This window comes from Accipiter gentilis, chromosome 1, assembly GCF_929443795.1.
Source record: "Accipiter gentilis chromosome 1, bAccGen1.1, whole genome shotgun sequence".
Lineage (NCBI taxonomy): Eukaryota > Metazoa > Chordata > Aves > Accipitriformes > Accipitridae > Astur > Astur gentilis.
The window spans coordinates 8,305,464-8,332,985 of record NC_064880.1 but is presented as its reverse complement, the minus strand read 5'-3'; the positions used below and the strand labels follow the sequence as shown (position 1 = coordinate 8,332,985).

At 46.4% G+C, this 27,522-nt stretch overlaps 1 protein-coding gene across 1 annotated transcript in view; it reads right to left on the bottom strand.

Moving 5' to 3' along the window:
• Positions 1–27,522, bottom strand: part of FBXO42 (F-box protein 42) — a 49,997-nt gene that overhangs the window by 4,832 nt on the left and 17,643 nt on the right. Inside the window, exons 3-7 of the mRNA XM_049804190.1 lie at positions 26,612–26,728; positions 19,488–19,622; positions 1,615–1,768; positions 445–555; positions 71–167 (exon numbers count right to left, since the gene is read on the bottom strand). Of these exons, the coding sequence (XP_049660147.1) occupies positions 71–167; positions 445–555; positions 1,615–1,768; positions 19,488–19,622; positions 26,612–26,728 (614 nt within the window). The remainder of the gene's footprint in view (positions 1–70; positions 168–444; positions 556–1,614; positions 1,769–19,487; positions 19,623–26,611; positions 26,729–27,522) is intronic.

Genomic DNA, 27,522 nt, shown 5'->3' with positions numbered 1-27,522 from the left:
GGAAATTAAGCTCTGTCTGGTTTATCTCTGGCAGCGTGTGTTGATGCTGAGCTAGTGAAGGAGAGCTCACCTGAGACTGGCCACCTCGTGGGTGAGGGCTGGGCCCAGAGATGTTGGGCTTAGACCAAGCCCACTGCTCGAGATCCAGCACCCAGACATCATTGCTCCTGCAAGGATGAGACAACAAGCGTTGACGATACAACTAGGCCCTCTGGGCATTTGAAACACGGGTTCAGGGCACAGTTTTATGACAGAATTGGTTTTTTTGTGGGCTGGAGCCTTGAAGGGATTTGCCACAAGAGGTGAAGGGTGTGCTAAGGCAGCAGGCAGACCCCAAAAGCCTGCAGAGATTTCCTTCCAAAATGCTATGAGCTACCCCAGGACCACCACAACATGCTCCTTGCTTGCAGGAGCGCTTGTCAGATACCCTCACCTCAGACTTACATTTGTCGAGATCCTAGTGAACCCCCAAAGACGATCATTTTGTCTTCGATGACACAGGAAGAGTGTCCTGCCATGGGAGGGGGGCCATGGGTGGTCACGATGCAGTTCCACCTAGGGAAAGAGGGAGGAAGACATTCACCATTGGGTCAGAAAGAAAAGCGCTGGATGAATGGCAAAATGAAAAATCCCAGGGGCCGGCAAAGACCTCAAGAACACGCTACAGAGGAAAACCTCAGGGAAAACCTCCAAAGATCCAAATAATAATGAAACTAATTAGAAATACTAATGTGCTAAACATTTTTAAAGCATGACAAAGTCACATGGCCAGGTTGGAAATATCGCCCCTTTCAATTAAGTTCCCCCTGAATTATTTCCAACACAGTTTAATTACAGCATTCTAATGACACTGCCCAAAAGTGCATTGGATAATTGACACTTTTGATGATGAAAAGTTCTCAATGAAAGAGGAGCAGGAACCATCGCTGCTTTGATACAGCATTTTCTCCTTTCTCACACACAAACATCAGTGAGAAAGCCTGGTCTAAAACCAGCCAAATGGTGTTTAAAGGGAAAAAGAAAATTACTCCCATCTCTGCGGTCAGTGCTGGATGTTTTAGTCCAGGAGCTTTAAAGGCAGAGAGATTTCTAAAATGGTGCGGATACATGCTTTTTCAAGTCTCCCTTGGAGGGCCACAGGAGCTTTGAGTTTTGGACCATCACCAAAAGCAAGACCTCCAGGAGTTAAGGCTTTATCTCCTGCTTTCCTCAAAGACCTCACTGTCCTGCAGCCACATCGATTACGCGTTTAAAATGTTCACATCCAGATTTCCCACCTGGCTGGCTGGGAACACTCAGGAAATCTGGCATATTTTAGGTAGGAGTCGACAGGCATATGGAAGCAACCACCACCCAAGAGGTGCCAGACAGCAGCATGCCCACGTCTCTGGTGTGCTCTTGTGTTTTTTTGTTTTTGGTTCTTTTTTTTGTTTGTTTGTTTGTTTCAGTAAGAGCATCGCAGACACACCAGGATTAGACATACCTAGGAAACCAGGACCATGCATAGCTTCCCAAGCAGGCTGGGAGAGACACCCTCTGGCATTCCTCCAGCTGCATTATAGACACATTCTTACAGGATCAAAGCCTGGGCTTTGAATCCAGATGTGCTCTTACCAGTTTTTGGAGGGCGAGTATGTATGGATTTCATCGAAGAACCTCTCTGGCTGGTGCAGAGGATAAGGGCTTGGCCGCGTCCACCCACCAAAAAGCACAAGCAAGTCCTTGTAGACCACCAGCGTGGCCCCAGCCTTGGGCGAGGGATATGAACCTGGGCAGAGATAGAGAAGGGGATGGTGAGGAAACCACACTTGAACACAAGCACCGAACTCTGCATCAGTTTTACTGAAGCGTGACAACACTGAGACTCCACCTTTGAAAAAACAAAATAGCAGAAAAGAAGGCAAAATTAGAGTTGGGAGCCTGGGAAGAAAGCTACTGCCAATTTGTGTCATCATAATTAGTAGGAGCCTGAAAGCACATCTCATGTATGGCAAAACATCTGTCACTCACTGGCAGGAAATTGCTAGCTTTCAAATGTATCCCTTGAAATTATTGCTTTAGCACTGAATAAAAGCAATAATTACCTCCAAATACCTAGTAACTTCTCCCCAAGGAAGGAGGGAGAATGAATACCAATTCTAACGCATCCGGAGTCGCTCATGGCAGATCGCTCAGGTACTCAGAGCGGGAGCATGCACCGAACTCCATTTTTTGTCCAGCAGCACGACTATACCCTAAACGCTTTGCTGTGTGAACTAAGTCACTCCTTGAGTCCGCGGAACGAAGTGCTCCTCTAAAAATTATCAAAGAGACTTTTTGCTTGGCTTGTTTGAGGTTCAAAAGGCTCTGCAGGGGCCAGGGACCTCCTGAGCAGGACTGGTGCATGCACAAGCAAGATGACATGACCTCTCGGGCTCAGTGCCATTGCGATATGCTGCGTTCAGAAAATGCCGTGCATGCTGAAGTTTTTCCTGCAGCATAGCAAAGGGCTGAGCTCGCCTCCCAACCTACTGCTGCTCTGTTACAATCCCGCTGCCTGCTGTCTGTGCCCTGACCACTGCATCGCTCCTTAACCAGCCTGGAGCAAGAGCAACTTTGATGCAAAGAGCCCCTTTGCAAGGGCAACTATCAAAGGATTGAATCCCTTTGAATTTGTGTCAGGAAATTGGCCACGGTCTGCTGCAAAAATACAAACCCTAACTGCTCTGGCAGCAAAAGGTGCTGTGTCACTACCTTGCTGATGCGTTAGATGCTGAATTGCTTCCCAGGAAAAGCCAAAACTACTCCAGCCAGAGCTGACGCATCTGAGCATCCTCCTTCCCACGGCTGTCACCAGCACCAGGCAGATTCCTCCACCTCTGCAGTCACACTTTCAAAATAATCATAAATACGTCACCCGAAAAAAACTGATGCGCTTGCCTAGCTGCGGGAACTGGGGGCAGCTCAAGGGCACGGCTGCGCACGTGGCCACAGAAGCACCGTCACCCTCTGCAAAAAGGCTGATATACCAAACTGACCTCTCTCCTCTGATGTCCTAATAAGACTTTGAGAAACATTTTTAGCAGGTAATAACATGCAGAACAGAGGCTATTTTTAAAAGAAACCAGAGCATCTATTTTTAGATGCTGCAGCTGAGAAAAGTAATTCAATTGCAATGGGTTCCAGGTGGTGGGTGGTAAGAGCCCAGCCAAAAAGCAATCCCCAGCTAGACAGAGAGGAGATGGCCACAGGGTCCCTGGGCCTTTCACCAGGGACAAAGCACATTTTGCTGCTGCTCTCAAGTATACAGCTATGGGGGAAAAAAGGGAATAAAGTTGTGCAGGAGACAATTCTTGTGTTGGTGCACACGCATAGTGTGGCCAGAGCTATACCCAAGGTCTCCTTAAAGACGAAAGTGCCAGAAGAGGGTCACATTTGGTTACTCTTTGTTCTCAAATTCCAGTTTTCCTGGCTCGTTCCATAGCCACATGCAATTCATTAATCCACACCAGCAGGTTTCCAGCCTACATATTTCCCTGGCAGAGCACAAAGTTGCTCTCCCAAGCTTGGCATCACAAACTACACTGCTAGAAATATTTTTACCTGACTTGTAGAGAATTGGCTGGCTTGGTTTCTCCATCGAGGATGCCATAAGGCAGCATGGGGTGAAAGGTTCTGGGTTTAAATTGGGTTATTTTTTAAACAAAAAGGGTTAGCTAGAGTCATCCCAGGATGGAGAAACAGATTGGTACTTTGCTCAGAAAGGTCTGGGATGGTGCAGAGTGAGAAAAGCCACCCTCCTACTGCTGTAACCTGAAGGTCAACCCCAGCCTCAGACACCAAGACGGTTCCCAAATGAGTCAACAACATGTAAACAGCCCAGGGCAGAGGCTAGACCTGGTTTTTCAGGAAGCTTTGCCTGTTATTGGATGTTGTATGGGTGTAAATGAGCGGAGTTTCATTCTGCAGTGCAGGAAGAAATCTGAATCTTACAAGTCAAAGAAGGGTTGGCCTCTCAAAGCCTCTTCCAGCCAGTTGGGATATCTGCAGATGCTCTCCGCAAAAAAGATGTACCACTAGCTTGCTGTACCAGAGAGGGCTTCAGCGATCCTGTGTTTTGAGTAGAAACATGTGGACAAAGAGTGGCTGAAACTTGGCAAATTAATACTGCTTATCTCTGAAGCAGAGGAGAGCTGCTGGGTCCTGCTGCCACCGTCCCAGGGAAGGGCAGGAGCATATCGAGGGAGGCAGAGCAACGCCTGCCCTGCCCAGGCAAAGGGGGAAGGCAACTGGCAGCCTTTGTGACTTCAGGTCTCAAGTATGCGGAGGAGTGCAAGGACGGCAGCAGGGACATCAAAGGGACATGGCTCAATTATGTGGGGCCCTCGTAATGACCTGCTCAAAGTCCATGCTTTTTAGAGGATGTGCTCCAGCGGCGTTTCAAAGACTCGCAGGAACATACTCGACATGAGAGGGCTTCTTTCTCTCTGGGATTACGCTTGCAAATGAAATGGCTTCTGTTCCTCGCCAAAGATGGAAGTGCCTGCAGAAGAACATCGTTAGCTAACCGCACTGGGTTCAACTGCTCCCTTGGTCAGAGTGCAGAGAGGACTCTTCCTCACCGGGCTTCCAAGCTCCACACCCTGATAACACCATCCAGCCTGATATCAGATTATCTTTTCTTGAGGATAAAAATTCAAGCACACAGAGCATGTAGCACACTTAAATACTCCTAAACATAGAAAGCAACATCTCTTCACAGCTGAAGCTGTTTATTCAGTAGGGATGAGTAGCTAAAAGCTGAGCCGAGCTATTTTTTTCCAGTTGATGGATTTTCCTGGCTCACAAAGCAGGATACATACTTTTCAAAAAACAAACAAACAAAGATCTCCGGCTTCCATGGATGCTTGGAAGAGAAATGCCAGCCTCTGATTGCCTCTGACATGAGCTCTGGATGCTATCTATCTATTTAGGATCTGTACTTATAAGCATTTTTTAAAGCCCATTTATTCAGCCCTCTAATGCAACCAGAGCAGCACGCGCAGAGCTCAGCGACCACAAAAGAAAAGCCTGGCTGTAAGGGCACGTGTAACACGAATTTCCAGACCAGCCTTTTACCTACAGCAGGCGCAAACCTGAGCAACTCCAAAAACAAATACCAAGTAGAGCTTGAAATAAAAGTGAAGGGGGTGTGTGTGTGCCTGATTTGATGGGATTACCCAGATGAAAGGATTGGTTCAGATCGATATCGTTTGGGGAAATATTGTGAGAGATGCGCTGGAGTGGAGCCAAGAGTTTGCATTGTCTTGGGGGGAAGGTTAAGATATGGAAAGAGTTCTGGGATTGTGTCAAGGGGATACATTTGGAGGAATTTTATTACAGCAGACTTCTGGAGATAGAGGAGATGAGAGCTACTGATAACAACCGGGAGCCGTTACTGCTGGATCTGATGGATTTCTCAAGCCGCCTTAGCTCCAGAAAGAGAGGATGCTATTCTCCCTACAACTTCAGCGAGCTGATCGCAGTCATTGCCAGCCAATTTGATTTACACGACATGCCAGGATAAACAAAAACAGGCCCACAGCCACATTTCCAATTTCAAAGCTGAGAAATTAAAGTGAGCTTGTCCAGTAGCCAGTGGATTTCAACGCACAAAGGAAGCCAAGCTCCCCGGTTCAAAAGCCACCCGCAATCTGCACACCAAAGGCATAGGAAACCATCCTGAGGAAGGACTCGGGGCTAACAGCCACTACCTGCACCATCAAAAAAAGGGACAAGGCAATAGTCCGGCTGCACCACGGCTCAAGCCATGCTGCCAAAGCTGGCCTCTCCCAGCGAACAAATGATGTTTGTTCAATAAATTATGTCCCATCACAAGGATGTACTTAATTCAGTGGGTATATTATCAGCAGAGGACATTATAAACCCAAAGAAAAGCCAGAGGGAGAAGCTGAACCTGCATAATCAGGTATGAAAACCAACATTTGCTGGTGACCATGCTGGTGTTTGCCAAATGGTGTGTACCTCTGCAAAGTCACAGTGTTTCAGTATAACCCATCTGCAGAAGAACAAAACGTTTTGCCGGATTTCACCCTGAGGAGCTTGTGTGTTACTTAGGGAGAGTCAAAAAAGAAGTGGTAAAAAGCAAATTCCTTTCAAGAAGGGGAAAAAATTGACCCAGCTGTCAGATGTCACAACAGAAATGAGGCTAAAAGGATGTCTTGGACTTACTGCACTCTGCCTCCAACTTACAAAATCCCTGTCTCAGACCTTTCCTTGCAGGAGGAACCTGCTGTCCTGTTACTGTTTTAAACTATATACATCTCTGGGGGAGCAGCATACAAAATGGAGAGCTTGTGCTGTCCCCGATAGCTTGGCAGAGGGTGAAACCTCCTGTGCTGCCTCTGACAGACCAGCAGCAGCCAGGGCCTGATGCTCAGTCTGGATTTATGAGCCTGGCAGAGACTTAAAGACACCAAATCACAGGTCCTAACCTGGAAACCTCATCCACCCCATCACCATCATCTACCCAAGCTGAGGGATTACCTCGACTACATTCCATCATGTGAAGGTCCATTCCAAACTTGCATGACAGCATAAAATCCCATCGAAGGGGGGAAATTTGGGGAAGGGAAACCAGAGAAGGAAAAAATAATAAAACCCTCTGCTTCCCAGGCTAGCTGGGATTTTTCCACAGCAGCCTGCAGATTTGCCCAAAAGTTTTTCCCCTGCCAGCAGTTTGTGAGGTTTCACAAAGGGAAGATGACAAGCTGGGGAGTAGCAGCCCAGAGGCCGGAATACGGCATGACTGACATAGGATGAGCATCCCAGAAATCCCAGCATTAGCATCGGATTTGAGAGATACCAAAGGAGAGCTCCTATGAGAAGAGCGGACATCTCCATGGCACTTTGCACACTGGCTCTTTTCCCCAAGTCAAACCCCAACATTTAGGACTCGCTGGTCAGCTGCCTTGGATCCAGCATCTGACATTCACCTGTTTTTATCCCCGAGACAATCAAAACAGGGTATTAGGATTATGAAAGTTCTTAACACTGGCTTTGACTGGGCCTGCCTAAACCTTAAAGCTTTTAAGAGCCAGGAAAGTATCATTTTCCCTTACCAAAGCCACATGTGATTTAGTGTTCCCTCAAATTTGGCTTAAAAAAAAATAAAAATTCCTTGCTTGGAAGTAGACAGGAATTCAGCTTTGCAAGAGTTTAAAAAAAAAAAAAAATTGAACTAGATCTGATTTGTCTCCCAAACAGGGAAACAAAACCTTTGCAGGCACATGTATCTGCTGCCTGCAAAATACCTCTAGTGGGGGAAAAATATCTGTGCACCATTACGGAGGTTTTGTGGCAAGTTATGGGGGCATGTAACCAAACCACAGCAGCCCCCCCAATGTTTACACAGAGAGAGTGTTTCTGCAGTGCTCTCAGTGTTGAATTTCCACCCTACAATGACAGAGGCTCATGGTACAAGCCCAGTCAAACCCACGGCGTCAAACCAAAGGTCTGGTTTCTTGCAATCTTTACAAGGTGGAGGCAGAAATCCCCGCCGGGGAGGGTAAGTCACCTCCAAGCTTTTGCAATGTCACAGTCATTTTTTTTTACCCGGGAAATTCTTACATGCTGCGACTCCGAGCCGATAAAGCTGTTGAAAAGGAGAGGCACTGCCCTCTGAACCCTGTGCAACAGGATTACTGAGTCACTCTGTGCTAATGCTCGGCAAAAATGTCCTTACACAGCAAGCTGAGCAAACAGCTACGAGATAAGAGTGCCAGAACGCCCCGGGGCTTTGCCCCCTTATCCCTTAATAGCTTGCAAACAAGGATTGCTGCAATTCATGCACCTCGATGCTGCAGGAGAGATTTTATTAGGTTCTATCCTGAGCGTTTCTCACCAGCAGCATCATTCCAAGGTGCCAAGTACTTCTTATGGTGAGGCCACCCCTTATTCCCCTTTGCAATCATCTCACCTGGTTTTGGGAAATGCAGATTTGGCCCTGCGGTAAAGGGTGCCACTGTTGCAAAAGCTGCTTTTCCCTCTAGGTGGGTGGAATCAAAGCACCAGCCAGTGATCCACCTCTCTCTGCTTTAATACTTGTTCTCCCCCCTCCTTAAGTGATACTGTACCCTGCAGACTTTCAAGTGATTTGAATAACAGTCTGACATCCTACACAAAACAGCTCTGATGCTAATTAAAGAGCTCAACGCTTGGAGAGAAAGGGTTGATCAGCTCCTGCATCGTCTTCCCTCCAGGAGGCAAACGGAGGGATGGAAATTGCTGTATCAGACTACACAACGCCGTCATAACCAGCTAATTGTAGGGAAGGGACAGAGGTATGTGTGGGTTAGCGGAGGAGCGTGCCCCAGCTCTGCTGAGCTCCACACTTTTCACTCAAGTCACACTCCTGTCTCGTTTGCCACAGCACGAGGGAGGCGGCAGAGGCATTGCAGACAGCGGAGAACCCCCAAATTACTGGTGTTTCAGGAAATGGCTGCTGTGTAATTTGGTGAGTTTATAGCTACCACGGGGCTAAAAAGCCTCAACCATCCTTTAAAGAGCATCCTGTGGGCACAGTCAGAAAAGTCTACTTGAGTAAATGCTAAAAGCTCAGTGTTGGGAAGAGGGGGCCTATGCTCGTCACAAAATTTGCTGCAAAGAAAATGCAGCAACTTACTAAAAACCTGACATCTCCCTACTGAAAGCCCCAGTACAACACATGAAGGGATCTTCCTTTCAACCAGCCCTTCCCTCACTTGCTGTTCTTCTCCCTTATTTTAATTTTCAAGCCATCGGTTCCTGTACTACGCTTTCTTCACATAAGGAGCGCGCTTTTTGCCCTCATTCCAGTAAATCTGGTGCTTAATGCCAAACTCGCTAAATATTTCATATCAGGAATAAATATTCACCTTTTGGACTGCAGACTAGGATGAGCTAGTGCTTTGTCAGCCCGCATGCCTACCACATTTAAGGAGATTTTACAGCAGATGCTTTTGTGAAAGATATAAAATCAGGCTGTGAGCATTTAAAGTCTTTAAAAGCACATCATGCTGGCTAGAGTACATACTGTAAAGTGAATATTGTGTATTCAATCTTGAGCATACATACATAATCTTTGTGGACAGGGTCCTTAATGCAAAAGATACAACAGCAGCTTAAAGAAGAAAAACCTCAAGTCGGGATGCGTGCCTCCTGGCTGGGATGCCTTGGAAGGATTGCCGATAGGTGTCAGCACAGCCTGCCCGAAGCCTCTGAGCAGGACCTTTCCAAAGGCTCCTCAAAGTTCCTTCCCAGCTGACGAGACTTATCTAGCCATGGGACAGCAGGGTTTTATTTCACTAACCCCAAAACGGAGCTGGCCCCGAAGGTGAATGTACCTGCCGAGGAGGAAAGGCTTTGCAACAGACCTGGGAGAAAAAAAGAATTACTTAAATATAAAATGACTGGGGAGCTCATGGTCAGACAGACCTCCATCATGCTTCAGTACCTCCTTCGCCTCTCACCCAGGGCAGCGGTCAGGATGACGGCACCAGCCTCAGGCAGGAGCCAGTTCAGGCTATCAGCTTCCTCTCTGGTGCAATGCATTAATTATATCTGAGACAACACCAATGTAAACAACCGGTATGTGTGGCTGGGGCGCCTGTTTGCATATTTTTAAGCCTTTTTTCCTGAAAAGGAAATAAAATAGAAGGTTTCACAGATGCCTTGGCTGCTCTCACAGCCTCCCGACAGATTGCAAATACCTTGGCTCCAGTCAGCCAAACGTGGACGAGCAGATAACTGTATGAAATTAAATTCTACACAGGGCTGTGAAATCAAGCGTCAGGAAAAAGTTAGACACCTGGAAGTAAAAAAAAAAAAAAAAAACCAACAAAAAAACAAAACCAGAAACCACTTACAGGAAAAAAAGCTCTTACAAAATCAACCCTAACTTCTGCTTAGGAAAATACTGGTTTGCAAGATTACAGGCCTGCACTTTGAGACCATTAAAAAGCAAATTGTTTTCCAAGCGCTGGCTTTCCGAGGCAGAGGAAGAAGTACTGCAGGAGAGATTTCTACGCATCATTTCAACAGCAGGTACCCAACTCTCAGTTGCACGAGACCTTCAGAAGTTTCCAAACTCATTGGGAGCTACCAGATGCTCAGCACCATCAACAAGACACAACTACTTATTTGTCTATATAAGGACTCCCAACCCCAGGAACCTATTTTTGCAGATCGTGGACTTCTTATTTACCAACAGGGCTGCAAATAGTTTTCCCCAATTTTGGTATAGCATGCTTGTCTGAAAATATTGCTGACGGCCAGGGGGTCATATTTAAAATGAGCATGTACTACCTGTGACACTGAAAAGTGGCATGTATCAGCCAGCCCTTGACAGCCAGCTGCCCCGTCCCTGCTCAAGGCTACCTTTGTGCATCACAAAAGGGGACCCAGGCTAAAAATCCTCCACATCCTCCCGGGAGGCTGATAAAAGTGATAGTGGGAAAAATTCCTCTGTTAATCTCTGGAGGGATCTGTGCCCAGGGAGCTTCTCTCTGAGAATCTAAATCCGACAAGGTTAAAGCAACAAGCAATTTTTCATGCCTTTCTTCTCAATCCATGCCAATAGTGTCTTAAGAAGGGCTGCTCCACAGAGAGAGACACAAGAAAGCTTCTAGAGACAAATGCCGTACAGGTGGAGTAAAAATCCTGAATAAATCCCTCTACCTCTCATCATCCAGGAGACAAGAGCATTTTACCGCAGCAAGTTTGCCAGCTCCCATTTGAGCAAGTGCTCCTGCAAAACTCCTGGCAGCTCTTCTGACCAGCTGGGTGTCTCCTTTTGAACACGAGCAAGAAGGGGTGGCAGCCAGCAAGCTGTGAACTGCAACAAGGAAGGGAAAGAAAAACCAGCTCCCCTCTTTCAGGGCTGTCTTGAATGCAGCCTACACAGAGCCCCAGGCTCTCCATGTCAGAGATCTCAATGAAGGAGATCTAGCATCCTATGGACTAAAACAAACCCATGGGCTCAAAGATAAACAGATGCATGGGATCTCCTCCTGCCTGACTCCATTTCTGCATCAGTGAACAGATGCTCAGCTCTTCCCTTGCCTTAAAGGGAACCACAAGTCCCCAGAAAACCGGGTCTTCACTTAAAACATCATTTCCCTTCGAGCCACTTCTCTTCCAGCCTCCTCTGTTCCATTTTCCCCTCTGTTTTCCCTGCCCCAGGGAAAACTGCATCAGGCTGAACTGTCCAAGGCAGGACAGGAGGGCATCCAAGGGGTAAAGCATCTTTCCCTGTGGAAGTGCCATGGTCAGAGAGACATACCTTGCTGACCTGCTGACGAAAGCAGCGGAGCCATGGCTCTGAGGAGTAAATTTCCCACAGCACAGACTGTTTTCCCCTGCCATGTTTCATCTGCAGATAAAAACTTGCTGAACTTCCAACTATTGTGGCACACAGAGCAGGGAATGGGAGAGAGAAACCACCAGTTGCTTTAGCCTGCTGATGTAAAACCACCTTTACAAAGACTCAGCATCACCGTGACAGCTCATTAGATGCAAGCCGGCTCTGCTGCTGCTGGCCCCAAATCCTGGGTCCATTCCCACCTCCGTGTGCAGGCGGGTTAGCTTCTTCAAAGCGATTCCAGCCTGCCTCCAGCACTGCATTCCTGTGATGCTGTGCACATGGATGCTGGAGAGGCAACGGCAGCAGCACCCTGGTGTCCCTGCGGACAAGGTGAGGACCAGTCACTCATTTTAATTGCTGAACAGACTCTGCCCTCCACCCTCAAGCTGTAAGAGGGGAATGAAGTTATGGAGTGACTTTATGACCTCAGTGGATACTGGGAGTAATTGGAAATGCTGCTGGAACTTGGCTTGGGTCCATCACTAAGGATAACTTACTCAACACCAGCTGGGGCAAGGGGCAGGCTGCAACCAGGCCCAATCACAGGGAAGGAGGAATGGAGAAAGCCATGCAGCAGATGGTTTTCAGATGTGGTGCTCAAGAATGGGAGGCACAGGTATTTTTTTTACCCTGGTACAGGCAGTCCACATACACTTCCTATCACACTGACCAGCTAAAGAGTTTAATGGCTTTATTTCTGAAGCATTTACACAACTGCCCTCTCCAAGCAGGTGCCTTTTTTTTGTAAGGAGCAGATTCCCAGGCAGAAAGCCTCCAAGAGCCATACAGAACCCAAAGAAGAAAAGGGGAGTCTTTCGGCTCTTCCTGCCTAGTTCAGCAAAGGCATTTGCAGGATAGATCCCTGCAAACAGCAGATCGCATGCCCAATTTCCATGTGTGTTTTCTGCCTCTGCATCCCTGGCATAATTCATGCAATGCTGCTGGGTCAGTCGTGGCAAGGTGTCCATCCTGAGGGGCAAGACCTACCCCCCCCCACAAGTGATGCTGGATGAGCATGATTCAGAAGACGACGGATCCAGACAACAAAAAGCTTTCAGAGGTTAAATGCAAACAGCCAAAGAGGCCACAAGAACAGAGAGGGACAGGGCCTGGCAAATCAAAGGGAGAGTAGATGTGTGTTGTAAACCTAAACCCACTCAGATTAGGCATCTAATCACTGCTGCAGAGCAATCCTATTGAACCCAAACAGCAATGGATTAATCTCCTGGAAACCAGCCCTCCACACACAAGCAGTGCTTTCCCAACGAGGCATCACAGCTTTTGGAAAAAAAAAAACCAAACCAACAAAAAAAAAAAAACCCCAACAACCAAACCCAAACCCCTTTACCTGCTGATTTTTTATCTCTTGCCCTTGAAATATTTCATATTTAATAACACAAATTTCATTAGACACATTTTTCAAAATGACCCAAGTGAAGAAAGGAACGAATTAGCATCCTGTCTGCCTCACACAGACTAACCAAGGGACTGAAAGGCACCGAGAAACACCCTAGCTCTGTGGAGCTGCAGCTCAGAGCCTGCCAAACAAGCTCTGGGCTCGCTCTCTGGAAGGGCAGTAATGAAGTTTAAACTCTATATTCAGGGATGTTGCTTCCTTTGGAGAGCAGGGCGTAGCTTGCTGTTTCCAAATGCAGCAAACCCAGCTCCTGCTCCCTGCAATGTTGTGTTTTGCAATATAAATTGTTTAATGTTTGCACAGATGCAGCTTTCACCTGGGAGCAGCCCAGATACTGCTCTGTGTACTTGCAACAGGATGACCTCAGCATGCAGTGCTTTGCAGGATTTCTATACTGCCAGCTAGATTTCTCTAGTTACCAAGATTCTTCTTCAAAAGATGCACCTTGCCTTTTTATTTCTGCACTGCAGCTTAAATTTCAGAAAGGCTTCATCCTTCAGTGCTCCTTGTCACTGCCACCCTGACAGGACAACACCAGGCTGGAGGATACGTCTGTCAAAAGCTACTACCACTTTGCAGGAGTGGTTACTCATCTCCTTGTAAACCTGTGAGCCCAAAGAGGGGGAAAAAAAAAAATCAATATATTTAAATCGGAGAAAGCAATTCCATGCAGCCCATGCAGTGACAGCATCTGTCCCAAAGGATGGCATAGAATGAAGCCCAGAAACTTGTGTTTTTGTTTCAGAAGGGTAGACGTTAGCTGCGTGATAAGCAAGCTCCAGACAGACAGCAGACTCACCAGAATTAAGGCAGAGTTTCCAATGGTGTCAAGTCACTCAGGGCTTGAGGGCTCAAAGAGCGTTTTGATCATGGTGGGAAAGTCAGGGATTTTTTCGATAACGCAGAAATTTTTAGCTCTGCGAAGGCAGAAATATGCCTTACTGCTACTAAACTCAAAGAGCAACGAGGAAGAAACAAACCACATCAGGAAAAGAGCTGGAGAACAGCTTTCCTCTCTTCCAGGCTGCATTCAATACTGTGACAGCAGAAAGACGCTCCACATATTGTGAGGGATTTCCATCCGTTTCATTAACCTGTTCTACTTTGAAGTATCAGACACCTGCAGCCAGTAGCTGCAGTCACACTTAGAGACATTATTCTGTGCCAGGTATCAGCTTTTCACTCCTTTTCACTCCCAGGAGGCCAGCAGCTACAACACGGCTTCACCGTGCTCAAGGTGATCCCAAGTTTTTGATAAAAAGTTAGGCATGCCTTCAATTAAAAAGGGCCATTCAACACTGCACCGCGTTCAGAAACACACAGGTACACACAGACCATTTTGCAGCCCTCCCTTCAAGGGCTGTAAGTGGAAAAGAGTTGGGCTAAATTTTGGAAGTTTATTTTCAAAACCTGCTTCTCCTGGTTTCCTTCATTATGTACATGGGAATGTGTTTGCTTTGCTAAGAAACATCTCACAAATGGTGTCTCAGGGACCAGCAGCAGTCCACAAATTGAGAAATATTGCTCTAGAGAGGCTACCAGCATGGGCAGGTCAGGATTTTGAAGGGGTTTTTTAATCCCTAAAGCAAGGATGTGCCTTAGATCACTCACTACGTTACCATGAAGCAAGTCACTCTGCAATGGAAACAGAAGAACTGCAATATGGGGTAAGGACACAGCATTTCAGTAATGAGTCTCAGCTGGTTACTGCTATTCAGAAACAAGACGATGCAAAATGCAAGGACTAAGCCATCTGCACAATCTCAGAAGATCTTCAGACACAGTGGGTTTTAAACCCAAATGCAAGACAGTTCCCACTACTCTAACAACCGTTTACTCTTTAGAAACCCCACCGATCCTTTGGACTGCCCTGCAGCCACAAATCCTGCAAGTTATTTACACCATGCAGGAAGGTGTTGCACCAATTTACGGATGCAGAGGACTGGATGTCTGCTGGATCTCAGCTGCATGACCTTGTCCCTTCCCTGGAAAGTCCAGTCCTTCACTGTGGCTCACGTCTCCTTTCGGCTCCACAAAGCTCACATAGCCACAAGGAAGCTCACTCCAGATCAGGACCAGCATTATCAAACTTCAACTGTTTAGAAAACTTGCCGCTGTTTTCTAGAAGGAGATGATGAAAACAGGGTGGTTTTTTTTTTGCTTGGGGCAAGGTTTTTTGCTCAGCTTTGTCAAGGGCAGGTTTCTCCTTCAGCCAAGAGAGCCTCCCACCACACAGGGACCACATCTGATACAACCACCTCAGGCAGGTGACAGCAGAGTCTCTCCTACCTCCTTTGGGCTGTTAGTTTTGTTGACACAACACCATCAAAGGCACCTTCCCCACAGCTCACAAGGGGAAACCCAATCCTCAAACTCCAGCAGCTCCCACTCAAAACACAGAGGGGACCTGGAAGAAAAAAAGGGCCAAAAGGAACCGAAGTGGGAGAGGTTTTTTTGCACACTTACTGTGTCACGTTAAGGCTACCCAGAAGATTTTAAGTGCAACCTTTAGGCTGAAGGCCTCTACTCATTTTCAGGCTAAAGCAGGGAGGGATCAGCTGCTCTGATGTGGCTACATCTTGACACTGTGAACACAGACAGAGAGGATCAGAGCATCTAATAAATGAGTTTTGCCTTCAAGCCTGTTTTTATTCTGAAATCCTGAGAGAGATATGAAAAGCTTTCCGATTTCCCCAGCAAAAATGAATGCAGCATGACTGCAGGGAGACAAAAACACCAGGAAACAAGTCCTGGGGAGGTTTACCCTGCTCCCAGCGGAAGGGTGGACACAGGGCCAGCCACACAGTGAGCCTTTTTGCAGCAAACAGGAAAAGCAGAGCTACAAGACTCCTGAACTCTCCTGATATGTGAGTGGAATACTACGGCCTGGCAGTGGGAAAACACACTTTGTGAAGGGGGGACCGGGGTCTTTCCAGCTCTCTTGGTTTCCCAGATAGCTGTAGGCAAGAGGGTATCAAAGTGGGGAATCATGCTTGGCTGAGGATGATAAAGCAGAAACAGGGAGGATGCACAGACCCCGTAGGACTTCAGCTAGCATTCCTCTCTCTGCAAAGACCTGGACTTTTTATAGTAATTCCTTACTATATAAGCACAGTAAAAGTCTCAGTTTTAAAAAGAAAAGCTTTCCACCTCTGTCCCGTATCAGTCCCTGGGAGCATGGGCAAAACTACTGGCATCGTTTTTCTCTCTGATGTAAAAAAAGGTACTTCCCAGTTCACTGTACAGTTCTGGCAGACAGAAGCCAAATGTAGGACTCCTGAGGAATATAAACTAACAAATACAGGAAGGGAGAAAGTCTGCAGAAACACACGGTCTGAAATAGCACAGGCAGGCCAGAAGGATAACTGCCTGGGGATATGCTCTCAATTCTGCATATAAATTATCCCCTGCAGCCTGAGGATGACACAAGCAGGAGACACAGACAATGGTAAAGGGCCTGGGTCGGTGCTGATGGCCAAGGCAGCTTCTCCCAGGGCCTGCCGGCACTTTTTATTCACAGAGATGGAGGGGATCTCATCAAGAGAGTTTCACACACCTGCATGGAAATAGGACAGACCTTCCAGGCCACCGGCGCAGCAGCTTCAGGGCCAAATCCTGGGTTAGCCAACTCCAGGCGTCAGCAACCCCACACCAAAGCCCTTGCCCTGGGAACCCCTGCAGCTCTTGCATTACCCATTGCATTAAGTCCTGGGAGTCTCCATTTCAAATGGGGTTGGGTTTCTTTCCTGGCCATTTCCACTGCACAAAAGCTCTTTTCTGGGGAGCACCAGAAGGCTATTGCCGCCAAAGTCATCCTGCCTGCGCCCTTGCTGCAAGAGCGGCGTGCTGCAGCTTGAGTTACAGAGGAGTCAAGACTAACCCTTGCCTCTAGCTGGATAAACACACTCCAGCATAAACCACCTCCAGTCCTCCATCAGATTCTCCTCTGTGCAAATAGGCTAAAAGTCAAAGAAGTACCCAGACTAATTATGCAAATAAAGGCAAAGAAAGCATCCCCAACACATGGAGAAAGGCACTTGCCTCTCAGGGACCACCTACCCTGGGATAACATTGTAGGCTTCCCACATATTATGGGCCATTAATTATCGCTCCCCCGTCCTGCTCCATCAAGACTCATATGTGGGAGTGGAGGAGGTGGAAAGTAGCTCCAAAGTGGCCAGAAGAGCTTGAGGGAGAAAGTTTAGAGGCATTCCTGTTCACATTCTTAAAATAGAGATCCCGCTGCCTTACACCCTCCTTTGTAGACCTTTAAGCCCCACCAGTAAAAAGCCCTACATAAAAGCTAGGCATTAAACTCTCTTGTTCTGCTCCAGCCTAATAAGTAGAAAGCCAATGCCATTGTTTTAGAACGAAGCAAAAAAATGCTTTGAAACCTCAAAAATTAGGGTTTTTGAAGCAATTATCTCCCTCCTCCGTCTCCGAGACTAAAGAAACATGGGCCAATTATTTCTTTGAAGGCTAAATATTTACTCCTAGGTGAAGTGCAGCAGCTCAGGCTGGAGGTGAATTATCCAGCTCTGATGTCATCTAATGCCTGCAAGTAAGAAAACCCAAATGAAAACAGGTATGAACAAACAACAACAAAGGGTGTTTTCTCCTGGAAAAGCCCTTCAGAGAGGAGAAAAGGATGAAGTTGTTTCAGCTCACCTGAGCTGTGTCCGAGGCATTTAGCACAGCCCTGGCACCATGCTCCTGTTCCCTTTAGGTAGCTCTACCCAGGTCTCATTAGATAATATGCCCATGCTTAATAAGGGCACAAATACAGCATGATCAAACCTCTCTGAGCAAAAACTGGCCTTGTTGAAAAGCCGCTGTCTTATTCTGGACCAAGACCTAGCCTATAGAGACCATAGGGCCAGGTGTGGGAACTCCTCCTCAACCTCCACAAGCAATTAGCTTGCACACACAGCGAGCATTAATCAGTCAGTGTCAGCTTTTCTTTTAAAATAAATCCCTCCTGCCTTATTTACATCTGACTCCTGAGTTTCAAAGCTCTCTGCTTTTGCCCCCTCCAGTCACTATTCTTTCCCAGGCAGTGGGTGCCAACCCTCTGGTTAAGGGCACACACACACACACACAAAAAAGAAAAAAAAGCAGCTATGTGTAAGAAACTACCACCGACACAAGCGCGGAGTGACTCATCTCTTCTGAAGACCAAGGAACAAGAGCGCTCTCTGTTTGGTGAGACTGCCTGAAGTTTCAGTTGCGATCCCATCTCACTACACGCGCTCATGACAGCATGCAGAAATATTTCCTCGGGGGATCTTCCCATGGGACTTAGCTCTGACACATATTCCCACAGGACTTGTTCTTTTAAAAGTGTTATTTGTTAGTAAGGCAGTGGGAATTTGACTTTGCGAAATACCAAGAGAGTGACTGAGCAGAGCTGGGTGCCGGCAGCTGGACCCGTTGACGCGACCGCGAGTCATGCCCCATATTCAATCCGACGGAAGAACTCGCTGGACTGCAAGAATAGATGTCCTGGGTCAGAGCAGAGGTCTGCATCACCCAGTATCCTGTTTATGCTACCCATAGCGTCTTCTCCACCCCTGAGCAGAGGGAGAGTGCTACAGCAGGGAAGGAGGAAGAACGAGAGCCAGTTCCACATACATGTAGACTGTGGTTTGTTTTTGTCCTCCATTTAAAGTCCATGACTGCTTAATTCTCATCTGTAGGCAGCATACAGTGGATGTGCAGATGCAAAAATCAAGTCAAAATATTAAGAGTTGTGTAGACTGATATCCAGCAAGTTGTCATCAAGCACCAAGTTACATGTTAACATTTCCAAGTGACACCCAACCAATTTCCAGATAACACCAGTACGCAGAAACATCCAGATTTTGGAGGACTTTGTAAGAAAAAAGTGTCAGACAAGAAAATATGACTTTAAACAATAACTGAGTAATCCACAATACTTGGAGCACATGAAGCAAGGAGTGAAGCAGGGTCAGAGGGAGTCTGCACCCAAGCAGACAAACCAGCAAGGAGTGCTTGGTGGATGCTGAGCTCCTTTTCTTCTTCCTGCTCTTCACTAAATGTAAAGCTTTTGCTGAAATGACTAGCTTAATGATTACCCCCCACCCCCCCCAAGAGCTTCCCCCAATTCTTCTACCTTTGTCAAAGTTATTTTAGTCAAATTCAGAAATAAATGGAAAACAAGTCTGCCGTGTGGGACATTTTGAGTACACAAACCAGTGTGGGAAATCATTTGTGGCGTTTTCCTGCCCTGCTCAGAGCGCATGGACTACAGGAATGTACCTGTTTTCTCACGCTCTCCCAGTTGCTGTGGGCAGCCCGCACAGGCATGTCTCCTCCACTCCTCAAAATACCTGAAGTGGCAGCTACCAAAGTTATTAAAAAAAATTCTCAGCTTTGGGACGACTCTTATCAACACAGGCTCTTTGTGGCTGCAGGTAAGTGTCACTCATCCTGCATGGCATGAACCAGCACTGAGCAGCTGCTCCAAAGAGAAACAACCCAGTGTGGTGCCACAGGCACAAGGATACACATAGTCTGCAGCAAAAGAAAAAAAAAAAAAAGGATATAACCTGAAAACCAGCCAGATAATGATAAAACACGCAGGGAAATAGAGAATCAGTCCAGCCAGCCCTACGGACAAGGTAAGTTTTGATAAAGCGGTGGGGGAGTTGAACATCTGCCACCTCTCACCTGATGCCAGGGGCCGGATCCACTCCTTGCTATTCAGGTCAAGTCTCCAGAGGTCGTTGAAGGCAGCATTACAACTGCTCTGTGTGCAGCCACCAAACACGTACATTGACTGGTTAGCGTCATAGTAACACGCACCTAAAAAAAAGCAAACACACAGATTAGCCAGTTCTGTGACCTTCGCACTTTTGGGCGAAAAAAAGATCATTTTCTTTTCCCCCTGGTTTTCAGACAGAAGAAAAGCAGACAGGCTGCCCCAACTTCAATAAACCATGGGTCAGCTTAGGGGTATCCCTGACCACTGTAAATCTCCAGCAAGAACCTTCCGAGACAATTATCCCCTCAAGCAGAGCTGCTCCTGGAAGTGCAAAGAAAGCTGCCTTAGAAGCTTGCAGTTAATTAGATTAGTTACGATTAACACACTCAGCACACTTACCTTCTTCTAAGCTCGTTTGTATGGTTTATAGGGTTGCCAAATTACACTAAGAAACTGGCCTGTGTACCTAGACCTGGTTGCTTATTCTCTTTTTCCAAAGCTGACAGTATTTCACCTTATCTCATCATAGAAAAGCACCACTGAAACACATGCATCCTATGCGAGCATTCCCTTTACCTCTTATAGGAAAGGATTAGGCAGCGAGATGGGGAATGGGGAGAGAACATGACACTTGACAACCCTTCAAAGATATCCAGGGAAATAAAGAGCTTTTGGCCCCAAACCAAACTCTGCAGCAAAAAAAACCAACCAAACAAAACCATCTGCCCTTGGCAGTTAATGTCCCATGGTACCCATGCTCCCCTGAAAAGTAAATGAAACATAAGATAAAGCAGAGAGGACTTGCTCAGCTTATCTGCCTCAGAAGATGAGCAAGATTCAAACGTGTTCAGAAAATTAAACCCCTGCAATTACAAAGAGGATTTCCCAATATCTACATTTCCCTCCTCAAACACAACGAGCCCCATTGACTTCGTAGGATGGCCCCTTGCCTTTCACATTCTTGAGATTCCTGCAAGGCAGCAGCATCTCTTCCATGTCTTGCCTAACTCACGAGAAGTGGGACAAGGGCTTGATGGTGACACGGGAAGAGCAAGGTTATGCTTTGGCAGCAGCTTCGATAGACAAACTCACACCAGCTCCTAAGCTTGCAAGCCAAGGATCAAGGAGTGAAGGCAACTTCAGCTCCTGGGCTGGTCCAGGTGGTCAGGCAGCAGGTTTATCTGCATCTGCACCCTCCAATTGGCTGGGTGCTGCCTGCTCTACTGACCTGCATGTGACAGCAACATGTTTGAAATTCAAACCTCCTTTGACCTGACAAAGCCTGAAAAATCTCAATTCTTGGGTTTTCTGTGAAATTCTTCCCTTTCTTCCCCCAGAGCTTTGGTAAAAAGCGTAGTGTGGCTGACATGAAGGGCAAGCTTGTTTCTGAAGCCTCGATCTGTCTGTCGGTGTGTTGCTCTGTTCATTACTGTATCTCCCAGGATATATTTAGTGGTCTCCAGACACCAGGAATTCAGCAGCACACTTACAGACGGTCCCAAAACACTAAATCCTGTGTGCAGTCCCATAGCACCAGCCAGGGGAGCACCAGTACTCGGCTCAAAGAGGACTCACTGCCTGAATCCCACTGTGAACCAAAGCCTCTCTCTGTAAACCCCAACTTCATGCACAAGTACCCTCAAAAAAAAGTCATAAAAATCTACTATCAAGCCTCTCAATGTGAGCAAGGCCTCCCCAACGATTCTTCTAGTGTTCATTATCAAGTCTAGCAAGGGGAAAAACCACAATAAATCATATCCATGCACACATGCGCCAGTGCATAGTAGAAAGCCACAGTGTTTTATGCTCTGGGAACACTGAAGGGTACCAGCCAGGGCTCAGAGGGAGCAGGAGTCATCGCCCTTGTAATGACAAGCAATATATTGCCCAATCGAAAAGCAAGAGGAAAAGTCAAAGTTCAGGCAAGCAGCCCACAGCACTGGGCAGCATCTGGCCCTGGCTTTGAGATGGAGGTGAGAAGCACTAGTGATTATGCAGAAGCCCCTCCACGGAGCATCTCCAGGATGAGGACCATGTACCATCATAAATAACTAGCACAAGAGAAGCGACAAGATGAAAGATTAGCACACAAGTACAGCGGCTTTGATAAAAAGCACCAATCTTTATTCCGTGCTGAAGCAAAAGTGGAGGTAGATGCATGGCAGGGGTGCAAGTTGCACTGTTCCTTCCCTCTCTCTCCATCACATATTGTACACAGCTGTTCACCAGTTAAAAAACAAAAATAGATTCAGATGAGCTGACGGGACACAGGACTACTCCAGAGCTTGTACAGATATAAAGGCTTTTTTTTCTTTTTGAAGCAGTAGCAAGAAGATAGAAGAAAAAAGCCTAAAAAAAGGAGCATATGGACTGAAAGCCTGATAACCTACTTTTGGTAGCAGGAGAAAACGACTCAGAGCAAATCCCTGCAAGAAGTTCCTGCTTCCAGCTTCGCTCTAGACCAGTACAAGCATGTCCCTGGCCAACCCCACGGCCCTAATTTTCCAGCCTGGAGGTACGTACTTCCAGTGTGAAAGAGCTCTTTAACGCAGCCCACCCATACATACACCAGTGATATTCATCTCGCCGCTGTGAAAGAATCACAACGCAGTAAACCGGTGCATTCAAGTGCCCGCGGACAATACCGTGGCTCAGTGGGGGATGCGATGACGCCCAGTGTGGCCTTTGCCAAGGGTCCCATTGTCTGACCTGAGGCTTGTCATGCAGATCCCCTATTGAAAAGCCAGCAGCCCTCATGCCCTTGGCTTTTAGTGACAAGTCCAGGGCGCTTTGCTGACCACACAGTGGGAATGGGGGAGCTGGATACATTGGATGTGCTCATAGGGCGAGACCACCCAGCTCTGCCCCGTGTGCATCCACGCGACACCCTTACGTGGAACTGAACTGTCTTCATCTCAACCCACATCTTGCCAAACTAATGTAATACACACTTATACTTCACAGCACATCACTTCGGAGCTCTGTTTGGAATGGAGAATATATAAACAGTGGTGTAGAGGATTTACCTGGGATGGGTTTGAGGAAGAAATAACAATTAGGAGCATTTTTATAGCTTTACCTACTCTTGAAGATTCAACCCTGTATCATTTTTACATGGTAAGACCCCTTGTAGGCTGCAACATCACCTCCACCCAGGAAGGCACCAGCCAGCACTTCACTAAGCACATACAATTAAAACCTGCTGCAAAGCAATGCTGTGGTTTTTCTACTTAACCTTTCTTGAAAGGTTTAGTCTCCTTAGAAATCTAATCACTACTTAAACCATGACAGGTTGAGAGCCTCTTACCTCCTCCCCATGCCAAACCCTAGCTTGGCAAGCACAGCTTTAACACCACAGCACAGCTCATTTATTATTTTTGAGGGGAGGTGGCAGCATTCTTCTCCTCTATTTGGATTTAAAAACCAAGCCAGCCAGACAGGCACCATGACGTCCGCGTGGCATGTATTTTAATCCTAGACCAAAATAATTTAAACTGTGCTTTCCTACTTCTTAGTAAGCCATTTAAAGCTTCTGAAGCCAAGGAAGACAGATCAATTTGGGAAAAAAAAAATTAGGGGGGAAGAGGAAGCACAATCAAAAACTCCAGTTTATACCAGCCTTGCAAAGGTGCAGAATAAATCAGGGGAGGAAGTTGCAAGTCCCCAGTGCCTTCAACTCTTTTTCGGGTGGAAAACACTGGAGGGATTTTTAGTGGGGTGGTTGGTGTTTTTTTTAAAGTCCCAGTAAAATTCAGTGTCCCCCAGAGTTTCAGTATTACAGAGATGGCGCATCTTTGTAACTGGAAATGAAGAGAATAAATATTTCTGATGTTTGAAGACACTGGTACTTAAACAGACCACAGAGCCAGCTTGTTTTGAACACGTTCCTGTTTCTCCTCTGTGCTGCATAACAAAGCATCAGAGACTTTCACCCAGAGCGTGAGATAACTGAAATAGAGATCAACTGGGAAGGGAAAACTGAATGCAAAGCACATGCCCTTTGCAATAATTAAAGGGCACTGACTTTTTAAACTTCGAGTACATCAAATAAAGTAACCCATCCAAGTTCAAAGGTCGTATTCCCCATCAGAGAGAGGGGGAAAAAGTCAGCTTGGCTATTGAAATCTCATTGCTACACAGCCCTCAGCTGAAAACAGCACCGCAGCTTTGCAGCTAAAAGTTGACAGCCCTTGGTGTTGGCGTTCCCAGGAGGACCATGCCAAGCCGATGCTGCAAGCATTGTACATTGAGCTGCTGGCACCGTTTCCTCCAACACAGGGCTGGGTTTTGGAGGTAACCTCTCTGTGCCCAACTGCGCTTGGCACAAGAGCTGGCAGGATGGCGGCGCTGAGGAGGTAGGGCTGCAGATGAAAGCACCCGGTCCTGCTGGCTGGCACAGATGTTTACACCAACTATGCCGCAAGTTGCGGCATGATAAAAATGCACCAGACCTCTGAAAGCCCAGCTCTCCACATCTTTGGGGGAAAAAAATAAAATCCCACATCTATCTCCTTATTCTCTAAAATACTATTTTCCTGCTCCTTGCAGTGCAGCCACTCTGTGCAGACTAAAGGCAGTGATATATTGAGTAAAGCTAGGTGATATGAAGAGCCATAGCTCTGGTAGAAAAGCAGCCCATCCTGTAAAACAAACAACATTCCAGCTTTTACCTCTCCCTTGCCTCTCAGGGTAAACCCACGAAATTGCTTTAATTAGTCGTCATGTTGGTGCCATGCTTCCCAGACTGCATGGAAAAAAATAATCAGTATTTAAAATTAGTCACTCTCCCATCAAAGGATCAATATTTCTGGCACAACGGTCAGCATTCCTCTGCTGCTTTTCCGTTTCTGCATTCCTGTGCCTTCTGACATCGCTTTCTGATTGCGGCCAGTTATTTAACCACATGAGTCATTGCCCTGCTATGATATTTGTAGGCTCATACGTTAGGGCTAAAAAAGAATTAGATGACTACTGCAAACATTACACCTGGTATTCAGCTCAAAAAACCTATCCATAAAGTATTTCTTCCTGTACATTTCTAACTAAAAAATAGTATAATTGATATTGTATCATGTTCTGCAGCTTCAATGAAATCCTTCAGAAAATCTACAGCCCATCCATAAAGTTTATTATCAGTTGTCTGATCAAGGATCTGCCAAATGTTCCCTCCCCATGAGATGACAGCAACTTCCATTAATTATTCCTTATCAAACAGTTTTTCTATTACTCCCTTCAGAACTGATAGAAGACCTCTATCTATCTAAAATTCTCTCACTTGTCCTTTTATGCTCCATGTGAGCACTTCTAGGATATTTCTAATAAATCTTAGAAGAGAGATAGCCCTAGCCACTTCTTTCATGCCAGCTACTGTTGCCTGTTGACTTCAAATGACTCGTGCCTGGTAGATGACGTCTTCCCACAAAACCTGGCAAATCCCTCATACCCCTAAAAAAGGGCTTTGTGAGCACTCCCTCACTTCCCCCTCCCCAAACCTCCTGTTCTTACTTCATCTCGGCTCTCCAAATCTCAGTATTTTAGGTCCTAGGTTTAGAGATTCAGTTTGAATTTCTGCAATTAATCACTTGTAGCCTCAGTTTAATATGGAATCCACCCACAAACATGCAACACTTTGTTGTAGGGAAAGCAGATACCACAGATCTGGAGAACTGCTTAAAAAAAATCAGTTTAAGTCAGCAAACAAGTTAATCCAGATTAGCTTTCTGCGCGTAAAGTGCATTAATAACGCTTCTATAGCGACTGAGGGCTGACCAGGGCCACTGTCAAATAGTGAGGCTAATAGAGATTACATGCTCCGAGGGCACTGGCTTTAGTAAGACAACTTGTTTTGGATAGAGTGTAACTGCAGCACGCTCAGAGGAAGCCCCTGGTGGGCAGTAGAATAAATTAAAGAGCACACAGCAGTCTTTGGTGCAATATTTGGGCCTTTCTCAGGTAGTTTCTAGCTAGCCTTAAAACTCACCAGTTGCAAAAAGGCTGCAAAAATTGAAGGGAAAATACATGCAAATCTCTAAGTCATTAATAAGCACTTTACTAACACAGCCACTTAAAAATGAGCTATGAACAGTGGTACCCTTTTTATTCTTTAGGAGGACAAGGAAATCTTTGAAGAGCCCAGTGACTTCACCAGAGCTTCCCACAGTGTCTCCTAGACTTGTCTCGGCAGGAGGCTATGCATCGGTTGCTTCATAAATTATTACTTGGGAATATGAAAATTTTATGCCTGCTTGGAGTCACATGGCTTACACCATGTTTATTTACCTTTAGAAAAATGAAATTTGCTCCCCGGAAGAACTGCTTCCCAGAGGGCTCAGACCCAGTGACAAAGCCACAAGGACTGAATTTTTGTCATATTCGACTATGTCACCTGGCAGAGCGGGCTGAGGCAGCTTGATGCTACTGCAGTACAAATAAGTTTTATCTGAGTATCTTTCCCTAAGGGAAACGCTTTTCTGTTCTGTTCCAGAAACTTGGAAGCAGGGCAAAAATTCACCCATACGTTAAGTGGCATTGTTGACTTAATCGCTTACTTCTATCAGCAAATACACTTGCTTCTCATGTGCAGTTCTGTTTTATTTTGAAGCAAGCCACACTCAGCCTCCTTCAAATTAGATTACTCAGATGTAGATGACGAAGTGCTGTAAAAGCAGCCAGCGTACATCCCTGAGTGCTGTAGGTATGCAAACTCATTGGCTTTGATGGTAATGACTTGAGTCTAGTGGCTAAGCGAGGTTTCTATTGAAGAGGACACAAAGCTCAGACTCAAAGGGGAGCTGCAGAAAGAGGCCTGCGTGTAAAATTTGCAAAACCATAAAGACAAAATCCCACCCTAGCTCTGTTAACATTTCCTAGGAGCAATGAGCCAATAACCATGATTAGCAGCTACCGAATCCCTATTCTTGTGCAAAGTGCTTGTGTTGGCAGATCTGTGCATTACACTGACCCACTGAAATTGCCACAGCGACAGGCACGTGTAGCACCGCTACATCCCAAGCGATGCAGCACAAACCCCTTGGTTGCAGCTTCCTGTTGCAAATTGGGGCAAACAGAGCTTTTCCCAGCAGCTACTTACTGTGCGAGAAGCGTTGCGTGATGGGGGTGCCAGGGTAGGGGTAAGTGCGACTCTCCCACTGAATATTTCCTTCTTGCACTGCTTTGATAAAGCCGTGATAACACTGATGGGCCACACCTAGGGAAAAACAAGACGTTAGCAAAATTTGGGGCATGTCAGGAACGAACCGTGCCTGCACAGTTGCACAAGCAGCATGACAGCAATTATAAAGAACCCCTGTACTTAGATCATAAATATGCTGGTGGAAATTCAGAGGATTAAAGAGAATAAAGAATAGGGGCACTGCAAATGTGGAAAATCAGCAGCATTCACTGAACTGATTCACTGCATTTCCAATATCTGTCAGCTCTAGCTTGGTAAAGCACAGGCTTTGTGAAACGTAAGCATGTGTGACGACTTCGCAGAGCTGGTTTTCAGCCTTCTCTGCTACAAAGCAAGCCTGCTGTCCCCTAATCACACCCCCAGAAGAGCAGCTACCCTTCCCTTAATGGACCTTTGAGAATAAATAATGTGCAATAATGAATTTTTAAGAGTGCACACACAGCTACTGCATGGGAATCTAAAATAAATGAGAGAGGAGACATCAGTGATAAAAGTCAGTGTGTCTTAAGTGAAAATATTACTCCTTAGCTGTGTAAGGGAGCAGATCTGGCTGACAACAGCTCCTCCGCAGAGCGGGCCAGCCCCAGAGCTGCAATTATTTCTGTGTATGGAGTACAAGTGTCTGTGTTTGTGCTGAGAGGGGCCAGAGACTACTCTCTGTGGAAGAAAAAGGGTCTGGTGAAGATTTACGACTGCAGTGGCTCAGCAGATGCTTGGCAGCATCTGCTATGCTATGGCAGCCATCACTCTGAGGATGCCACAACCTGCCAAGACTTTTTCCCAAGGATTTGCTTACTGAAAGCCCTGTG